Below are 20911 nucleotides of genomic sequence, written 5' to 3' on the forward strand. Positions count from 1 at the left end.
ATTAGAATGGAAACTGTACAAGACCAGAACTTTAACAGTTTTGCTCATTGTACTATCCCTAGAAAATGACCTGGAACATAACTGATGTTCAATAACTGAATGAATAGGTGACTGCTGGATTTCTTTAAAAGACTGATAATTTGCCATCCCTCATGATTTTGTTGCCAGAGGAAAAAAGAGGCATGATTTGATTCAGATATATTTCTGTTATTTGGAATTGGGAATTTTTATATATTACATATTATTTATTTTTAAAACATGTTTTAACAGTATTCATATAGGCACTTTAAGATTGAGAGCACTCTAATGCCCAAGAATGATCATTTTATATTAAATTTAGAATCAGATTGAAAACTAATCATTGTTTTAAGCAGCCAAAAAAAAATTAGAAAAATAAACTTGACCACCACCAAAATGGCCATGATTGTCAGAACATGGAGAATTGTTATACAAAAATTAGTTTTTCTTCAAACTTGCCTGTTACACATCTGTAACTGCAGATTTCATAAGTACAGAGGAATTTTGGAAGAGTGTATCCTAAAATATAGTTAGCATTCTCGACCTCCCAAATTAGAATTGATACACATGTATCCTTGGGTTGGTTGGAGTTGCATTTCTGAATTTACTAGTTGAATCTCACAAGAATACAAATGTAAGTGACTCTTTATCAAAAAGGGGCAGATGTTCTGACACAATGGGTTAAGCTGCCACTTGGGACACCCACATCCCATAACAGAGTACATAGTTTAAATCCCAGATCTTCCACACTTCAAATAGAGCTTCCTGCTAATGCTCCTGGGAAGCACAGGTTGATTGCCCAGGGTTTTGGGTTCCTGCCACCCCACACCCCGTGGGGAAACTCAGGTGTAGTTCTTGGTTCCTGTCTTCAACCTGGCCCATCCCCAACTGTTGAAGGTATTTGGAGACTGAACTGCCCGATGGAAGATTCATTCTCTCTCTCTCTCTCTCTCTCTATATATATATATATATATGTATATATATATACATACATATATATCCCCCCTTCCCTCTGTTACTCTGCCTATTGAATATATAAATAAATATTTTTAATCTCTGAGAAAATGGCTCTGTGGCGGATGTTGTGGACTCTGTGCCGCATCTCCTGGCTCCACTTGATGTCAGCTCAGCCCTTTGCAATGGACAGTTGTCACCATGAACATTGCTGCATACTTAGGTGCCTGCCTAGGCAAAGACCCTCCCTCAGCCAGAGTGCATGTACAAGAAGTTCATGGGGGTCAATGTCTCCAAGGCAACCCTCAACCAGTGAGTTCTGGTGAGCTGGTAGATAAATGTCACAAATTCTCAACCTTCTTTAGAACAATGGTGAGGCATATTTTACAGTGTTTCAGAGAGGCCTCAGTGAAGTTGGTCTGTAACTGGCCAGAGCAGGAACCAGTTCAATCACACAAATTATTAGCAGTTTTCCCTTCCCTTCCACTACCCCCAACCCCTCGTATCTGCTCCTGGGGCCACCTTCCAAATGAACTACCTGAATCCAAGTCCTTATCTCTATCTCTGGTTTCTTAAACAGGCCCTAAAGAATAATGCTTGAAATAAAGGCAAAATGCTGTCTTTAGAATCAACAGCTGACATCAGCAAGCAGTAAGCTCTGCAACTGTGATGCAGGAAAACAGCTTTTCTGGAAAACATCGGTGTCACCTCCTAGATACAGACGTCATGGTGTTCCATGCACAGTGTAGATACCTGTTTCACTAGGACCCTCCTAATTCCATCTTTGCCTTTTCTTTTTATTCTACAGATTCTTCTGGGAAGCCCAAATTCACCAAGTGCCGTTCACCTGAACTAGAGACTTTTTCATGCCACTGGACAGATGGGGTTCATCATGGTTTAAAGAGCCCAGGATCTGTGCAGCTGTTCTATATTAGGAGGTACAGCCTTTATGCCTCTCTGATTTTTCTCTCCACAGATTTGTCAGTATGTGAGATTGAAGTATACTGAGTCGCATGCAGTTTAGGAATGGAAGTGATTTATTTTAATGACTTAAGTTTATTCATTCATTCACTTATTTTAAAAATTTTAATTAAGCTGTTAATTGAGTGCTATGTATTGCTTTAAACACTAGAGATACAGCAGTCATTACACAAAAGACAAAATCCCTGGTCTCATAGAGATTCCTTTCCAGTGCGGGGAGACTGACAATATATCAGCTGTTAATATTGGTTATTAAGAAAAATAAAGCCAGAAAGAGCATAAAGAGTGCCCGCACAATGGGAGTGTTATGGATTTGCATGTATGAATGTGGGTGAGAGTGTGGATGGGCAAGAGTGAGTTCATGTGTGAGTGTGGATAACAGCATGTGTGAATGTGGGTGAGAGCATGTATGGATGAGTGTGAGTGTGCACATGTGTGATGTGTGTGGAATGCACGTGGCTGTACATGAGTATGTGCATGTGTGAAGGTGAGAGCATGTTTGGATGCACGTGAGAGTATTTGTGGATGTGCATGAATGTGTGCATATGTGAATGTAGGAATGTGTGTGTAGAGGCGCTGAGTGATATTTAAAATGGGAAGGTCATAGGAGACCTGTCAGAAGCGGTTGATTAGAGCAGAGACATGAATGAAGTGAGAGAGGCCGCCTGAATACTTAGGGAAAAGGCTGTCCAGGCAGAAGAACTGCAAGTGCAAAGGCCCTGAAGCAGTCTTGGCTTGTTTGAGGAAGGCAGAAGGCCAGCACAGATGACACAGGATTGAACATGGAAAGAGAAGTAGGGAAAGAGATCAGAGAGTTGCTTAGGAACAGACTTGCCAAGGGACGGCTTTGAATTATACTTTATTTGTGTTTAAAAAGCCATAGGTGTTTTTTTGAGGCAATGCACCTTTTAGAAGACTCAGCTTGGTATCTATGTGGAGAATAGATTATGTTCCTTTTAAATTAGTTATCCTCAATAAGTGGTTCTAATACTTTTCTCCTCCATTTTTACCAATAGTCCTATAAAATAATGTGAAGAGTGAAACAAAGTTCTCTTGATATAGTCACGGCACCATGGCTCACTTTGTTAATCCTCCGCCTGTGGTGCCGGCATCCTATATGGGCACCAAGTTCTAGTCCCGGCTGCTCCTCTTCCAGTCCAGCTCTCTACTGTGGCCCAGGAAGGCAGTGGAGGATGGCCCAAGTGCTTGGGCCCTGCACCCACATGGGAGGCTGGGGTGAGGGGAAGCACCTGGCTCCTAGCTTCGGATCAGTGCAGCGCAGCACCGGCCATAGTGGTCATTTGGGGAGTGAACCAACAGAAGGAAAACCTTTCTCTCTGTCTCTCTCTCTCTCTGTCTATAACTCATCTGTCAAATTAAAAAAAAATTATTAAAAAAAGTTTCTTTCTAACCTTCGCTGGCATTATTTCCCTTTCTGTTTTCTCTTACATGGGACCTTTTTAAACTTTCATCTGAAACACTTCATTATCTCTTACACCCAATTCCCAGAGAAGACCCAAGCCAAGCAGCAGGATTAGTGATGACCCTTTTTCCCAGCCTCTTGGTTATCACCTCAAGGGTAATGTTGTCTGCCCCACAGAGGAGCTGGGAACGGGAAGGATCATGCTGCAAATACTTAAGGACATGTGTTCAGGGACAACAATCCTGCATTTCAGCCTGGCTCCCTCACTTTTTCACCAAGTCACACTCTGCAAATGATCAGACTGTGCCCAAATCAACCTCCTCCTCAATAGGCTTGCCTCATAGCTTCTTGGAGCTATTTCATTTCGAATACATGAAAAACACCTGGCACAGAGCTTCACCCGTATCAAGTATTCACTAAAAGGTAGCTATTTCTCTCAATACTGGTAATATAATCATTTTAAACAATAATGATGTAGGATTCTAATTCCTTCCTGAGTTAGAAAAAAGATTTTTGGATTCTTTGTGAATATTGTAAATGATAGAAGACCATTTTTGATGTAGAGCTGGGTACTTAATTTGCAGATAACAAACTTCTATGTGAGAGACCCTCTTGGATGTACATCAAAGAGCACACAAAAGTTAGGTGATTAGATATCAAATACACCATTTTTTTCCTGGAGACTAACACCACAGTGAGCTAGGTGTCCATAAACAAATCTGACATAAATACATTCATACAGGAAGCTAATATGTTTGGTGACACTTTTGAATATATATGGAGTTGATCTTATTATTAATAAATAAAGACAGAGAGATTTAGTAAGTATAATTTTCATGCTTTACTTCAGCAACTCAAAGAACTAGTTCAATCAAATAAGTTATTTGTTCAGGCAAAGTTAAGCAAACTGATTCGAGAAATAGAATAACCTCTTGAAATGGACTCACTTGATGAAAATAGTTTTTGACTACTGTAATACTTACCATATTTGAGTGTGAGCAAAGAGATAAATCCAAAAATGTGGAGTGTTTACCACTCTGTTTGTCCCTTACCTTCATGTACCAGGGCCACACAGTTCTGTCTAACGGCCTCTTCCACACACCCAAGCCTAAACCCAAATTCTGCACAACCAAGGCTACTGCTGAAAGTGTGACCCAGAGGCGGGGAAAATCTCAGAAATTTTCAGAAGGTTCTCTTGGTTTTTACTGAAAGGAGTTTGAAATCCCAGGGGTGAAATATCACATCCTTAAACACCTCAAATACAAGCTAAATAAGCACAAACTCAAACTTGCAACATCAATATTTTGGGTTTTCTATATAAAAAATATAATGATTTTGAATCCTTTAGCCAAACTAGCATAAGCTAGTTGGCCCAGATTATCTAGGAAGGGCCAGATTGAGGGATTAGAGTATCAGGGCCAGACTACACTGATGGTTTACAGATTTAGGAGACTCCTCATTACTCATCTACACAAAGCACGATAAAATGCACTTTACATTCTTGTCATTGTTTCTTAGAATACAGTTCCCAAGCAACTCCTGAAACTATAGAATCATGCTTCCCGTATCTGATACTGTAACAAATCTGTGACATGATGTAATCCTTACCAGAGTCAGTGAAGGCAGAGGGAGCAAAGAAGGGGCTTTCAGTTCACAAGCCTGGCCTTGATCCCTAAAGCATAATGGAATCTAAGCACATCAGATTGTCAGAAGGCCAGTGAAAGTGCAGGCCCACAGGCAAACTCGCATTTAGCTTGCTCTGTTCCTTGCCAGGTAAACTGGCAAAAGTGGCAACCTCAGCATGTTAAAGCAGCTGATTCAGAAAGGTCTCTGGGTTGAGATGGTACCAAATCGGCCTCTGAGCTTGGAGGGCTCAGCATGATTGTAGATTGCAGGCATAGCCAATGTGGAAGTCAGGGCGGAGCTGCTATGCTCACAGCTGCTCATATATAAATGCCTTATCTTAGAAGAAAGTGCACAGGTGAACACTTGGACCTTAAGGGAATATAAGGACCCCTACCTCTCCCAGCCTCTATATTAGACCTCTCAGAAAATTCCCCCAGCCTTTTCAAAGAAATTTTGTTTTCATGCAAGATTGAGGGAAATATTGGATGAAAGAAAGGACATTGTCATTGTTTTCTTAAGAAAAGGGTTAAATTTTAAGCTGAACATGCATGAGCTGTATGTAATGAAACTAGTTACCCTTAAGACATGAGTGATATGTTATTTTTATTTCTTTTCCAATTGGTTACCTTTAGATGAAAAAATGTTTCTTCTCTTTATTCTGATTTATAATTATAGTGTTTCAATGGTTCTCACTCTATTTCACAAAATTGGGAACAAACCTAAAGCACTTAACTATTGAGAGTGAGAGAAGGAGAGATGAGCTCCCAGAAATTGTGTAGAAATTCCACGCAGGTGACAACATAAATGTTTTATGAGTCCATTTAGTTTTTGTATAGGTTTAATAGTTTGAGTATGTTATAAATATTTATTTAAAATTAAACTCAACTTTAGTTAATGAACATAGAGTTTAAAAATAGTTTGTGTTTTGAACTAGCTATTCTTGATCCATCATACTTAAGATAAGTGCTTTAAGTTGTTTCTCTTGTGGAGCTGATGGATTTGGGATAATCTAAACAGGTTCTTTTGCACAGTCCTCATGGGGACCAGAGTGCTGACGTTGCCAAAGTTTTAAAATTATGTGAACACAGCAGAGCTATTCTCCTTATTATAAATCCCGACCTGCCAAGCACAATCCTACATCTTTAGAACATCTTAAAGCTTTGATTTTTCTAACTTTTATACTTTAAACTACATTAAACACTTTTGATATCCCTTCTAAGCTTATAAGAAAGCATCATTACTTGAGCAATCTTGTTAAACCTTTTCTTTAAGGTACTCTTGTTTGAATGTCAAGATCAAACAAACCATACAATTCATTGACCCACTTATCCCTAATTATGAAATGATCAGTGAACTCTCTACTTAATGTAGGGTTAATTTTATAAGTATTAAAATTAACAAAAAAATAATTTCTGTAAAAAATTAGAAGGGGTAAGGAATAGGGAGGAGGAAGAAAGTCAGCAGCATGGTTGGGAAGAGGTAGAGGAGGAAGAAGCATTATGTTCCCAAATCTGTATATATCAAATGCATGAAGTTGTATTCTTTAAACAAAATAAAATAATTTTTAAAAAATATTAAAGGCTTCTAAAACTACTCACATCTAGTAACTAAATCACTAAGACTGTCAATAAAATCTTTATAGATAAATATATATATATATATTTCCTACTACTCTAAATAGACAAACACACTTTTTCCTTTCTTCTGCTTTTTCCCCACTTGCTTTTCCCATGAGGGATGAATTCCCTCTCATCCAAGGGTATGAAATTTTTATTATGTTAACCAGAATTTAAGCAACATTTCATTTTCTTAGACCTTGGAGTTTCTGCCATTTTAATGCCAAGTTCATTTCAACAGCTGATGAGCAGCTGTCTCAAGGAACCTCTGATACTACACAAGTTTCTTCCTTATGCCAAACAGATCAGCCTGAGAAACAGCTGTAAGGGAGGAAACACATGTGTCTTCCCAGTTTCTCATCCTTTCCTTCCAGGCCCTGCCTTCCTCACAGGGCTCTTATTGCCCACTGCTGCCCAACCCTCTTCCAGAGAGTGATGGTCCCCGATCTCCACAGTCTGGCCAGCTAGTCCCAGTGCTTGGGCCCCTGTATCCATGTGGGAGACCCGGCTGAAGATCCTGGCTCCTAGGTTTTGCCTGCCCCAGCTCTGTCTTTACGGTTGCTTGAGGAGTGAACCAGCAGATGGAAGATCTCTTTCCTCTCTGTCTCTTTTTCTCTCGCTGTAACTAGACTTCCAAATAAGTAAATAAATTTTATAAAGAAAAAAAAATAGGGTGAAATAAAAGATGACACCTGTGTGTGTGTGTGTGTGTCCATGTAGATCACTCTGCCTTTCATATAAAAATCAACATTTTAAAAAAGAAAATTCATTCCTAACATTGTGTTGTATCTCACTCTCTTCAGCACACTCATGCCAGTATTTTCTTACCTCAGTGCCTTTGGCCACTCTGTTCCCTCATTTGCCTTCCCTATTGGCATCTATTAGACTTTTGCTCATCCTTCAACATCGCTGAAAATACCACTTCAACCTTGAAGCCTTCCATGAACAGTCAAAGTAGTTATTCCTGTTTCTGAACTCACAGGGACTCTAATGTACACTGCTGTGAGCACTTACACTGCTACGGAATACAGTGTTTTAGTCTTTCCTCCTGCAGCTGGAATAATTTCTTAGAAACCTATGAATTTCCAGTAGCATCCAGCAAAGTATTTCATACATCATTATTTCTAATTGAATATCAATGGAATGAATGCAAAAGACCAAAGAAGTACTCAGTTCATAATTTCTGAATCATTTTCTATCCTGAAGTTAGTGACCAAATCTTATTTATCTGCCAGGAGTTGAAGAAATACTCAGGTCCAAAGGTTCTTTGCTCTCTGGGAATCTACATTGGTAGAGGGTAGACTACCTCTACTATTTTAATAATGAACATTTTTGAAATCTCCTTGAGCTTTCTTTATCCATAGAATATAAATAATAGAATACCTACCATAGAAATCACTTGATGTAGGATCTGGCAGAACACATGCACTCAATAAAGAAATGCCTTTACTCTGGGCAGAAATGCCAAATGACCTCCCAACAGCCTTCAGACACTGATGGTATTATTACAGATGTGACAGCTTTTGGGGATGGTTGCTGAAATACTTCCTCACAAAGTATTTATGTTCCAATTTATGGAATCTGACTGACAAGCACCTCACCTGGACTTAACCTGGGCCATAATTTTTACCCTCCATTCCAGGAACACTCAAGAATGGACTCAAGAATGGAAAGAATGCCCTGACTATGTTTCTGCTGGGGAGAACAGCTGTTACTTTAATTCATCCTATACCTCCATTTGGATCCCCTACTGTATCAAGCTAACTAACAATGGTGGTATGGTGGATCAAAAGTGTTTCTCTGTTGAGGAAATAGGTAAATCACAGGTTTGTGTTACATTTGGCAAAGCTTTAGACTGAATAAGTGGGGAAGGTTACAACTTGCAAAGTAGGAAGACTGTAATCAGGCTCTATGGGCACATGGAGATTCTTTCACATGAGATGGCATCAGCTGGTGACCAAAAAGCAAAGGGTAGGGGGAACTTAAGTTGGCTCTGAAATAAAACAGCATGGAAGTAAATGTTGTGAAGAAAAGAATGGGAGTCTTGTTAAAGCTGGATTGCCTTTTTGTGTCACGGCAAGGTGAAAACTCACTGTATTCTCAAGATTCCTTCTTACCTAATCATTAGATATGATTGCTATATACAAATCTACTTAAGTATATGGGCTTTTAACTGATGTCATTGCTATAATCAGAGCCTAGATTTTTTTTATCTCAATGCCTCATAATTCTGGGACTTTACAATCACACAACATCCACAATCAGTTTAAAGACATGTTTATAAGATCTCAAAACAAACATTGGAGATAATCAGCTCAATGAACTAAGTGAAATATCCAAACAAGTGTTCCCTTTTCCATCATGTATACATAATGAGGAAACAAAATGAAACCAAACAAATACTGCAATATTTCTGTTTATGCTATTATAGTATAAACAGCAAAACAGAAAGAATCAAAGAAACATTTTAAGTAACTGGCCTTGATGCCTCAAAATCCATCCAGAAAATCTCATTTATTGCTTGTAGTGATTCCTTGTCACTTCTCCCTGATTATTTGTGGTTTCCTAGGCATCATCAATCTGAAAAGGAGTGGAAGAAGGTAGCTAAAACTGCAAGAAGGATCAAGTCAAATCTGATAGCCTGATTTTGAGGGGAAAGATTGAGAAAATTCTACTAAGCAGAAATGACAACCCAGTAGCCTAGTTTGGAGAGACTAATATTATGTCCTGACATCAGTGAGTGTAGCTGTTAAGTTGAAGCTAAATGAGACAATATTATGTTAAATAAAACTTGTGTTCTAACCCTACCCTTGCCAATAGCTATCCCCACCAATTAACCACTGACTTTGAGCATTTGCCATCTGTCAGATACTCATTAAATATTGTGGTTACAGATATGGTCAAAGTAAGGGAAAGAGGAATGTTCATGAGTAAATGCAGTTTAACATGGTGAGCTCTCCACTTGAGGTATGGGAATGCATAGTTACTGAGGTAGTGACCCTAAACATGGATTATTGACCAGACCAGAAAAATTGCACAGGGATGATGGCAGTTCAGTTACCTCTTGAAGCATCAGTGAGTGATGCTAGGTATAATGGTAGACTAAGCCTTCCAGCAACTATTAAGTTCAAAACTAACAAACAGCACAGAATGGTGTCAGGTAGGCCTAATGGTCAGCTGGAGGAGTCATCAGTAATCTTATGTGCCCCACAAAAGAATTTGGATTTTTTATCATATTGCCATGAGGTACATTTGTGTGGTTCAAGCAAGAATGATTGAATACAATAATAAATAACACTTACAAAGGACTTACCATGTGTCATGTGTAACAGTCATGTGACATAGAATGTATTTTAAACCCCATTTTACAGATGGGAAAGCCAAGGCTCAAAACACTTAAATGATTAGTTCAAATTCAAACAACTAGTGGGTAGAGCTGGCATTTAAACCCAGGTGACATACATCCATGGGCATGCTCTTTTTTGTGTTTTTTTAAAATTTTATTTAAGTTATACAAGTTTCATGTATTTCATATATACAGATTTAGGAACATAGTATTACCTCCCTCCTGCTCATGTGCCAACTCTTCTTCCTCCTCCCTCTCCCATTTCCACTCTTAATTTTTACAGAGACCCACTTTCAACTTACTTAATGATCATAAAGTTAACCCTATCCTAAGTAAAAGAGTTCAACTCAAATAGTATGAACATTAAAAAAAAAAAAAAAACTGTTCCTCAACAGAAAACAATCAAAGAACTTCAAAATGTCCATTTCACTCCAATACATTACATTTTAGGTACTCTATTATTTACCATGAGTCAGGGAAAACACATGGTATTTGTCTTTGGGGGACTGGCTTATTTCACTAAGTATAATGGTTCCCAGAATCGCGAGGCTCTACAATACCATCTGTCATGTTGTCAAGTGGTACAAGTGGTTTTCAAAACCCTTACTAGAGATATATACTTCAAATTGTTCACGTGGCAGCTAAGTGAAAGAAAATATGCAAATGTCACTATTTAAAAGCAGTATATTGTTCTGCTTCCTATGTCTGAAGAATGATCACATATGGCCAAGAAGATAATAAGGCTTAAGGAACACTTGCAGCATGTTCAGAAGGATTGTATTAGTGGCAATGTAGAGATGAATAAGACCAAGTCCCTTGTCCCTGAGTCATACACATCTTGAAAGAAAAAAAAAAAGATTTGTCTACCTCTAGATGCAGAATAATCCCAGTTTTAAACATTGTGGATCTTTCTGACTTTCTGTTCCTTCAGTGTTAAAAATTTATAGATTCCTTTGCCAAGAACTAATGCTATCAGAGCTAAAAGTGGTAAAATGTACTCTTATGTAAAGTGAGAGCTATAATAGTAATATTTCAATAATTAAGAGTATGAGTGATCCAAAAGTATGAAATCATTAGGTTTATTTAGGAGAAAATGCTCCATTAATATCAAGTATGATATTTCCCTTGTATACTAATTTTCTATTGAATCGCACAGTGCAACCAGATCCACCCATTGGCCTCAACTGGACTTTACTGAACGTCAGCTTAACCGGGATTCATGCAGATATTCAAGTGCGATGGGAACCACCACCCAATGCAGATGTTCAGAAGGGATGGATAGTCTTGGAGTATGAACTTCAATACAAAGAAGTCAATGAAACTCAATGGAAAATGGTAAGACGTCACTACCTCTTACGCTTAGACTTTTCTTCTACTTCAGCAACCCCTCTTATTTATAACTAGATCTCTTTTTGACCTAATACCCCACGCCAGCAACATGATCCATAATTTCTTATTTGAGGAAAACTGATTTAACCAGTAAAATATCATCTTGAATTCTGTAAAACATCAGATTCTTGTATGGAACTTATGTATCTGGTAGCATTTGAGAGAAAAAGAAACCTAATTCTGTGAGTGTTCAGTTTAACTTTAGTACAGAATCTCTGTCTTTGGAGATGAGCCTAAGTTGTGATTAAGATCCACAGTGCGTTATGGACAAATATTATCTGATTATTATAGTTTCTACTACATACAAGACCCCCCATTAAAATCAATTGTTAATCAGAAGACAGAGGGAAGGACCTCATTCCTCTGAGATTTCAGAGAGATGTATTGTTGTGTACCTCTAAGGGGAACCACACTAAGAGGTTATTAAGTAGAGAGCATGGTAATGATTGGCCTCTGAACCCCTCACTTCTTTGCCATGTATACGGAAACTTTTCACTTAGATAAATTCCACATGGCACACACAACAGAAAGAAAACTAGGATTATGGTGCTGCTCCCAATGTAACCAATTCTGAATTAGTCTAACCTCAGCAACAGCCCTGACCTGGCCAGGCAGTTTCTGGCCAGTCACTAGGTTATGTGCAGCAGCATGGCATAGCTCACTCCCAGAATTTGGAAACACCTTTGAAGTTACAAAGTTGGGCTTTGAGGTTTTGTTTGCTGAATCATTTTAATTTAGATATCTGCTCTGTAACTTGGTGAGAAAAAGCATGGTTGTATGCTAAGTCAAGCAGGACTTTCTCAATCCATATCACAATCAAACAGCCATTCTCAAAATGTGAACTGTGGACCCTTGAGGATCCCTAAGGGCCTTCCAGGTAATCCACAATATTTTATTTCCACAATATATAAAATGTTATTTTCTTTGTTCACTGTTTTGGCATTTACACTGGTGGTACAACAACAGTTGTGGGAAAACTGGCACCTTAGCATAAACCAACACAGTAATAACAAACTTTACCCATAGTCACTATTTGATCACCTCCATGTGCTCCCAGTAAAGAAAGGGGAGAGATATTTTCACTTAATTTGTTTAATGGCACTGTAAAAAATGGACTTTATTAAATCTAAGCCTTTGAATACATACATTCTAATATTCTGTGAGACACGTGGGAAGCACACATAAAGCATGTACATTGCCCACTGAGGTACTGGTAGTTGTCTTGAGGAAAAGCACTGAAATGATGGAGCTGCTGGCTGAGCTAGCTGCCTGTATGTGGAGCACTATCTATCGCTTGTTATTTGAGTAGAATAGAAAGAATGAAGTAAGCTTGTCATTTCAAGGAAAACAACTGGCGTGGTTTGTTGCCAGTGAAAAAATTTGAGCTTTCAAAGGAAAATTAGAATTTTGGAAAGCTTGTATCTGTATCCAGGAGCTTGATAGATTTCCAATGTTTGAGGGCTTTCTCGATGAGATTCATGATGATATTGGTGAAAGAGTTTTTTTTTTTTTAGTTATGTAATAAAACATGCGGACATTTAGAAAATCTGAATCAGTGAACCAATGGTTTGCAAATGAGTAATGCATGATGTAATCAAAATCACACATGGGAAAATTATCCCTTCAAGGATAGCAGGGGATAAGAAAGGGGATATAATAACAATATTCGTCCTTCAAATCCATGCAATATCTTCCCATTTGTTTCTTCTTCAATTTCTTTCACAGAGGTTTATAGTGTTCAGTATACAAATCTTTCCCTCCTTGGTTAAATTTATTCCCAAGTGTTTTTGTACTATTATAAGTAAAATTGTTTTCTTCCATTTCTCTTTTGGCATAGTTCACTATTAATGTGTAGAAACACTACTTATTTTTGTATATTGATTCTGTAGCATGCAAATGTACTGAATTTGTTTAGTCTAACAGGTTTTTTGGTAGAATATTCTTAGTAGAATATTTAGAGTTTCTATATATGAGATCTTGTTATTTGCAAACAACAGAAATTTAAATTCTTCCTCTCCAATTTGGGTGCCTTTTATTTCATTCTCTTGCCTAATTACTCTGGCTAGGATTTCCAGGATTAGTTTGAGTAGAGGTGGCCAGAATGGGCATCCTTATCTTGTTCCTAATCTTAGAGAAAAATCATTTAAGTTTTCATTGTTGCATATGATGTCAGCTGTGGATTTGTGAATCTGTTTTTTATTGTGTTGAGGTACACATTTTCTAGACCTATTTTGTTCAAAGTTTTTATAATGAAAGAATGCTTAATTTTCTCAATCGCTTTTTTTGACATGTATTGAGATGACCATGAGGGTTTTTTCCCTTCATTCTATTAATATAGTGTGTTACTTTTATAAATTTGTGTATGTGAAATGATCCATGCATCCAAATGATAAATCCCACTTGATCTTGGTGAATGACTCTCTTAATGTGCTATTGAATTTGGTTTACTAATATTTTGCATGGAATTTATGCATCGGTGTTCATTAAGGATACTGGCCTATGATTTTCTTTCCTTGTCTTTGATTTGGTATAGGGTAATAGCGGCCTCAGAATGAGGAAATCTTCTCTTGAGTTTTTTGGAAGAGTTTGAGAAGGATCAGTGTTATTTCTTTAAATGTATAGTAGAATTCAGCAGTGAAGCCATCAGATCCTGAACTTATGTTTTATAGGAAGCTTTGTATTACTTAGTATTACTGATTTAGTCTCCTTACTCATTGTTCTATTCAAATTTTCTATTTCTGCATGATTCAGTCATGATACATTGTATATGTCTAGGAATTTATCCATTTATTGTAGGTCATCCAATTTGCTGGTCTATGATTATTCATAGCATCTCTTAATAGACTTTATATTCCTCTGGTGTTAGTTGTACTGTCTCATCTTTCATTTCTTATTTTACTTATTTGAATCTTGTCTCTTCTTAGTTAAGCTAAAGATGTGTAGATGTTTTTCTTTTTTTAAAAAAAATCAACTCAAATTCTCTTGATATTTTATGTTGCTTTGTAGTATCTCATTTATTTCTACCTTCATCTTATTATTTCCTTCTACCAACTTTGGGCTTAGTTTTTCTACTTTTTCTTCTTCTTTACTGCGGCTGGTGCTGTGGCACAGTGAGTTAAAGGCCCAGACTATAGCAACAGCATTTGATATGGGCACCAGTTCAAGTCCCGGCTCCTCCACTCCCAATCCAACTCCCTGCTAATGTGCCTGAGAAACCAGCAGAGGATGGCCCAAGTGCTTGGGGCCCTGCACCCATATCGGAGACCTGGAAGAAGCTCCTGGCTCCTGGCTTCAGCCTGGCCCAGCCCAGGTCATTGCAGCAATTGAGGAGTGAAACAATGGATGAAAGTCCCTCCTCTCCCTCTGTCTCTCTCTGTCTCTGTTGCTGTCTCTCTCTCTCTCTGTAACTCTACCTTTCAAATAAATAAAATAAATCTCTAATGTATAATGTAAAATGTTTAAGATATTTTAAAGTTCTTTATAGATTTTGGATACTAATCCTTTATCAGTTTCATAGTTTGAAAAATGTGTTCCCTCAGGAAGATTATAATGTATTATATAGAGAAATGTTATATAATTAAATTTCAGTGATAAAATATAACAATAGAAGTGCATTATCTCACAGTGTAGTGGGGAAAAGTGTCAAGAAAGACTGAGTATTGTAGTGAGATTAGACAAGGAATGGGTATCACTAGGAACCATATGAGAAAATTTGAATTTGGTATGGCTGGTATGGGGGATTGAAAGAAAATAGGTAAGGATCATATGTCAGCTCTTTGGTTCTGTTGTTAATGAAGTTGTAAATAGTGATGCTGACAATAACAGAGAAATTGGGGCTTCTAGTATTGAAACCTAAGCTTACAAAGGTATTTTAAGAAAAATAAGAAACATGAATATTAAAATTCTGCCCTAAAGATAGAATTTTAGATGTACAAATATTCTATATATTCTGTAGCTACAATAGAAGATGCAAGTAACCATGCCATGTATGCTTTGTTAGGAGAAACTAACTGGGATGAAAGAAAAATTTGTTTTAAAGGCTAAAGACCCAGCTTCTGATTTAATAAAACAAATTATGGGATTTTATTTATGTGAAATTCCATGTTGTTGAAAAAGTGAACATTCCAAAATATTGCAATTCCTAAATATATGCAAATCACACTGAATATCTGCTTTGACTTGAAGAGGGGAAAAACATCACCACTAGTAGGATCAAACTCTTTGATGGTAATTTGTCTTAAAAGTCTAATAGTCTCGCTCTGCCCTTCTCTGGGGAGGGAAAGGAATCTCCTGGCACTGAGGATTGGGAGACCTTGATGTTTATTATCAAACGACTCCAGTGGGTTTTCTTTGCATATTTTGAATACTAAACTACTTGTGAAACAAATAGGCTAGGTAAGTAGTTGCTTCTAATACAGTTATTTGAAAGTCCAGTAAGGACAATGATGACTTTTCTAACTCCTTTTACAATTAAGAATTTATATAAATAATACCAAAGATTTCCAAAAAAAAATCACAGAAATCACTTGCTATATGTGGAAATATGTTTATATTTCTATTGTTTTATTTTCTGCCATACATAACTGCAGTGTCTCACATAAGTGGGAAAGATAGCTGTAGCCTTATTTATATTTCCATCATTTTACATAATAATTTAATTATGCTTTAATCTTGGTATAACATTTGACAGCCCAATGCAAAGATGTGGCTGCATTTCTTTAAGCAAGTCTGTTGTAGATTTACCTGAAGATAAATTCAAGGACTATTATCCATTTAAGAAAATGATTCTTTTCATCATTATTTGTCTCATTCTTCCTTTAAATAGCAAACTCCCCCCTTGATTGGTTTTTTTTTTTTTTTTTTTTTTTTTTTTTACAGGCAGAGTGGACAGTTAGAGAGACAGAAAGGTCTTTCTTTGCCATTGGTTCACCCTCCAATGGCCACTGTGGCCGGCGCACCGCGCTGATCCGATGGCAGGAGCCAGGTGCTTCTCCTGGTCTCCCATGCGGGTGCAGGGCCCAAGCACTTGGGCCATCCTCCACTACACTCCTGGGCCACAGCAGAGAGCTGGCCTAGAAGAGGGGCAACCGGGACAGAACCGGCACCACGATCGGGACTAGAACCCGGTGTGCCGGTACTGCAGGTGGAGGATTAGGCTATTGAGCTGCGGCGCCGGCCCCCCACTTGAATTTTAAAATATCACCCACTTATAGGAATCAGTGTTGAATACAAAAGCCAGAACACCGACAGAATACGCTGCATTCAGTTGTTGACTCTTGAGCCAATAAGCTTTTATGTTTTGTCTTAAAAGATGGACCCTGTATTGTCGACATCAGTTCCTGTGTACTCGTTAAGACTGGACAAAGAATATGAAGTGCGTGTGAGATCCAGACAGCGAAGCTCTGAAAAATATGGCGAGTTCAGTGAGGTGCTCTATGTAACCCTTCCTCAAATGAGCCCATTCACATGTGAAGAAGGTAAAACAAATGAAATAAAATATTAAAACAGTAGCTAACATAGCTTTTGGCATATAGCAATTTATACGTGCCTTCAGTGTTGGTGAATTGTCCAGATCACAATATATTAATATCAAACATCAGGGTGAGAGACCTCAAGCCCACTATCTGTAGAAAAAAATAACCATTGCAGACTCAGAAGGAGAATTTAGTGTCCAAATTATTTAAATCAGGACCAGACCTGAGGTGAATGTTTAGAAAAAGGAATACTGTGGTTGTCTCTGGATAATACAATTTCATATGTCTAGTTATTTTTGAAGTTTCTAAAACGAGTTTGTTTTAACTTCATAATCAGAAAAAAAATGTTCTTCTAATGTCTAGGAAAGAAGGTCTGTATCTATATAAATGTCTGTATATGTGGCATTGAAGAGAGGGACTAATGTTGAGTCAACATAGATAGTCATTGAGAGGTGTTTATCGGTTTTGAAAAGTGGAGGTGTGGCTTTTTACCCACTAGTGTGCTGGTCATGCCCAAAGGACACGTGCAACCTTTGAAGAGCCTACATGTGAGTACCACAGAGATGATTAAAATTTTTAAAAATAAGACCTAGGAATTCAGAATAAAAGAATTAAAAAATCTTAGATATTAACATAAAGAAGGCTGATAATAATGAGCAGTAAGTGTATGATGTTTTCACTCTTAAGTAGAAATTGGCTATATCCCAGCACTGTTAAAAAAGGGCGGTTTTCAGAGCCATATTTGGGATTGAGGTTTGTTAATGAAACAATACAAGCTACATAAAAATTTAACTTTAATATCTTCATTTACTGTTCAAGTAGAATCTCACTAAAAGAAGTTGAGATGAAAATTGCTGTAGCACCATTTTTTCTAAGTTACAGTTAAATGGTTCTTGTTTTCAAATAATATTTGATATTATGTAATCCTAGTTTTAAAAATGCAATTGCCGCATACCCATTAAGCTTGGTGAAGTGGCATTTAATTCACTCAGCATAATTTTTTTAAAAAATTGATTTTCCTTCTATGTTCAAAAAATGAAGCTCTAGCTATATAGTTCATTCTTGAATTTATCATTAATATAAAATCATATACACAGATACAAAATAGTTTTTTCTCTCCCATCAATTATTTAAAATACCCATAACATTAATAACTTAGTATATAAGAAAAGAATATTAATACTTAGTATATAAGAAAAGAATATTACAGCATATAGACCTAATTTTAATAAAGCAACATGAAGCTAAATCCTATCTTTATTAAAGAGTAAGTAGCCTTTGCCCCTGTGGTAAGAATACTAAGAACCAACAACAAGGTAGCTGGAAGGAATTCTTCCTCAAGGAATAAAATAAAAGTTTGAGGAACAGAGTTCCCCCAAGTCTGATACAAAGTGTGCTAAAACCTGAATATGGGGGTCTCAATCATGATTTTTATGTCAAAGTAGATTGGTGTGTTTTACACATACACACACACACACACACACTCAGAAAAGAGCTTCAAACAGTTTGTGGAAAAGTGAAATTAAAAGGTAAATTTATTTTGGTGCAAAATATTTTTCAACTCCCATACATAATTTTTTCATAATTTACACTTTCTGTGAAGTTTTCGAAGATATGAAGTTGTAAGTTGTATGTTCTGTATGCCTAAGGAATTTCTGTCATGATTCATAAATATAAACTCTGCCCTCATCTTTTTGATAAATTCTCTATCTGAAGGCTAAAAGTATCATTGTACTTTTAAGAAACAGTGGACATAGCCGGCGCCGTGGCTCAATAGGCTAATCCTCCACCTTGCGGCGCCGGCACACCGGGTTCTAGTCCCGGTTGGGGCGCCGGATTCTGTCCCGGTTGCCCCTCTTCCAGGCCAGCTCTCTGCTATGGCCAGGGAGTGCAGTGGAGGATGGCCCAGGTGCTTGGGCCCTGCACCCCATGGGAGACCAGGAAAAGCACCTGGATCCTGGCTCCTGCCATCGGATCAGCGCGGTGCGCCGGCTGCAGCGGCGGCCATTGGAGGGTGAACCAACGGCAAAGGAAGACCTTTCTCTCTCTGTGTCTCTCTCACTGTCCACTCTGCCTGTCAAAAAAAAAAAAAAAGAAAAAGAAACAGTGGACAATATTGGAGTCTTATGTTTATCTTTTTTTAATTTATTTTGATAGATAGACAGTGAGAGAGAGAGACAGAAAGGTCTTCCTTCTGTTGGTTCACCCCCCAAAATGGCCGCTACGGCCGGAGCTATGCCGGTCCAAAGCCAGGTGCCAGGAGCTTTCTCCTGGTCTCCCATGTTGGTGCAGGCACCCTAGCACTTGGGCCATCCTCTACTGCCCTCCCGGGCCACAGCAGAGAGCTGGACTGGAAGAGGAGCAATCAGGACTATAACCTGAGCCCATATGGGATACTGGCGCCGCAGGCGGATGATTACCCAAGTGAGCCACAGCAATGGCCCCAGGTCTTACATTTATCAATTAGCATTTTCTTCCTCGAACTGAAGCCTTTAATGATATTCCCTGGACAGAAAAGATGCATAAAGCAGTTTGCTTTAAAAAAAATTAAAGCATTGAGTTTGAACTGTATGCTCTTTATTTTGAAGTTTCTTTTTTATTTTCTTTTTTATTAATATAAATAGAGCAGATTTTACACATTTTATAGCTTCAGTTCCAAGAAAACCATACTTCTCTCATTTCCCTGCTCCCACACTCTCCATCAGTTTTTGCAAAGCCATAATTTTAATCCACTCTGTATTTACAGGCTTAATTAGCCACTCATAATAATAGTTCACAAGTTAAAAGTAGGAAGACCACAGTTCCACAAGAGTATAAGCAAGGGCTAAAAATAACAATCCTATCCCAAATGATCATTGCATTCCTATACATTTTTTGGTATTCTATATTAACTGCCATATTTCAGAGAAAACATGATATTTTGTCTTTTTGAGACTGATTGATTTCAGTAAGCATGATGGTTTCTAGTTGCATCCATTTTGTTGCAAAAGACAGGATATCATTCTTCTTTATGGCTGAGTAGTATTCCCGGGTATATCTGAGGGCTTTTTTTTTTTAATGTAAAAGGATTTGAAAAGCGAATGGAGGTGTTTCCTGAGGGGAAAAAAAACTGGTTAAGTCAATGTACTTTGTTTCAGTGATTATTGAGTGAATCATTGATTTACCAGATGAATACAAATTGCAAATATTTTTATATGAAAAAGGCCAGTGAGATGTAAGCTTCACTTCAACAGTTCACAACTCTGTGAGTGACATATTCTTGTGTGTTTCAGATTTCCGGTTTCCATGGTTCTTAATTATTATCTTTGGAATATTTGGACTAACAGTGATGCTATTCGTATTCATATTTTCTAAACAGCAAAGGTATGAGTGAAATAGTCTTCTTTAGTATGTTATTGCCAATTTAGATTTCCATGTGTATTTCTATTTGTTACTTGATATTGTCTTTTATAAATTATGACTGGAACTTTAAATTAACCTACAATTTCCAAAAGTTATACTGATTCTGTTTATATAAAACTCAATTTGTTGTGTCCATCATAGAAAACTGACAAGTTTAGATTCTCTCTGGGGAGTTTTACAGGACATTAAAAGCTTAGGCACCTGACATGCATACTTTGCGATATGCACCTCCTTGTCTAAGAGCTACCTCCCCCCCTCAATGCCTCACTAAGTTTACTTGTTCCAATACCCCAGGATGTTGCTGAGTCTTTGGCTGAGTCTGACACACTTCTTATGTACAGGCAAATTTCAAGTAGCAAACAAAGGCCATTTAGATTTCAATCTAATCAAACATTTTTAGACTTCATATGATGGGGATTTCAAGTGAATTTGGATTTTATTTAAATCATTTGGATATTTATGATTTTGTGTTTAATCTACATGTATAAACAAGCTAAAATTCTAAATTTGAAAAGAGTTATTTCTGCACTGTCAAATTATAAGATTTGAGTTCTAGTTATTATTCTGCCACTATTATTTAATTTTGTTTGAATCCCTTCACCTCACTGGATTTCCATATTCTAGTGAGCAATATGAAAGCATAGGGTCCTATGACCTTTCAATTTGCCCTGAGCTTTGAGAT

The 20911-nt window shown here is 37.5% G+C and overlaps 1 protein-coding gene across 12 annotated transcripts in view; it reads left to right on the forward strand.

Annotated features, from left to right (window-relative positions):
- GHR (growth hormone receptor) overlaps positions 1-20911 on the forward strand; it is a 311129-nt gene that overhangs the window by 276856 nt on the left and 13362 nt on the right. For all 12 annotated transcript variants that reach the window (XM_008262050.4, XM_070056271.1, XM_070056268.1 and 9 more), the window contains 5 exon segments: positions 1781-1910; positions 8261-8433; positions 11121-11299; positions 16665-16830; positions 20100-20190. In XM_008262050.4, the coding sequence (XP_008260272.1) occupies positions 1781-1910; positions 8261-8433; positions 11121-11299; positions 16665-16830; positions 20100-20190 (739 nt within the window).

The sequence above is a fragment of the Oryctolagus cuniculus genome, chromosome 14 (assembly GCF_964237555.1).
Source record: "Oryctolagus cuniculus chromosome 14, mOryCun1.1, whole genome shotgun sequence".
In the NCBI taxonomy this organism is placed as follows: Eukaryota; Metazoa; Chordata; class Mammalia; order Lagomorpha; family Leporidae; genus Oryctolagus; species Oryctolagus cuniculus.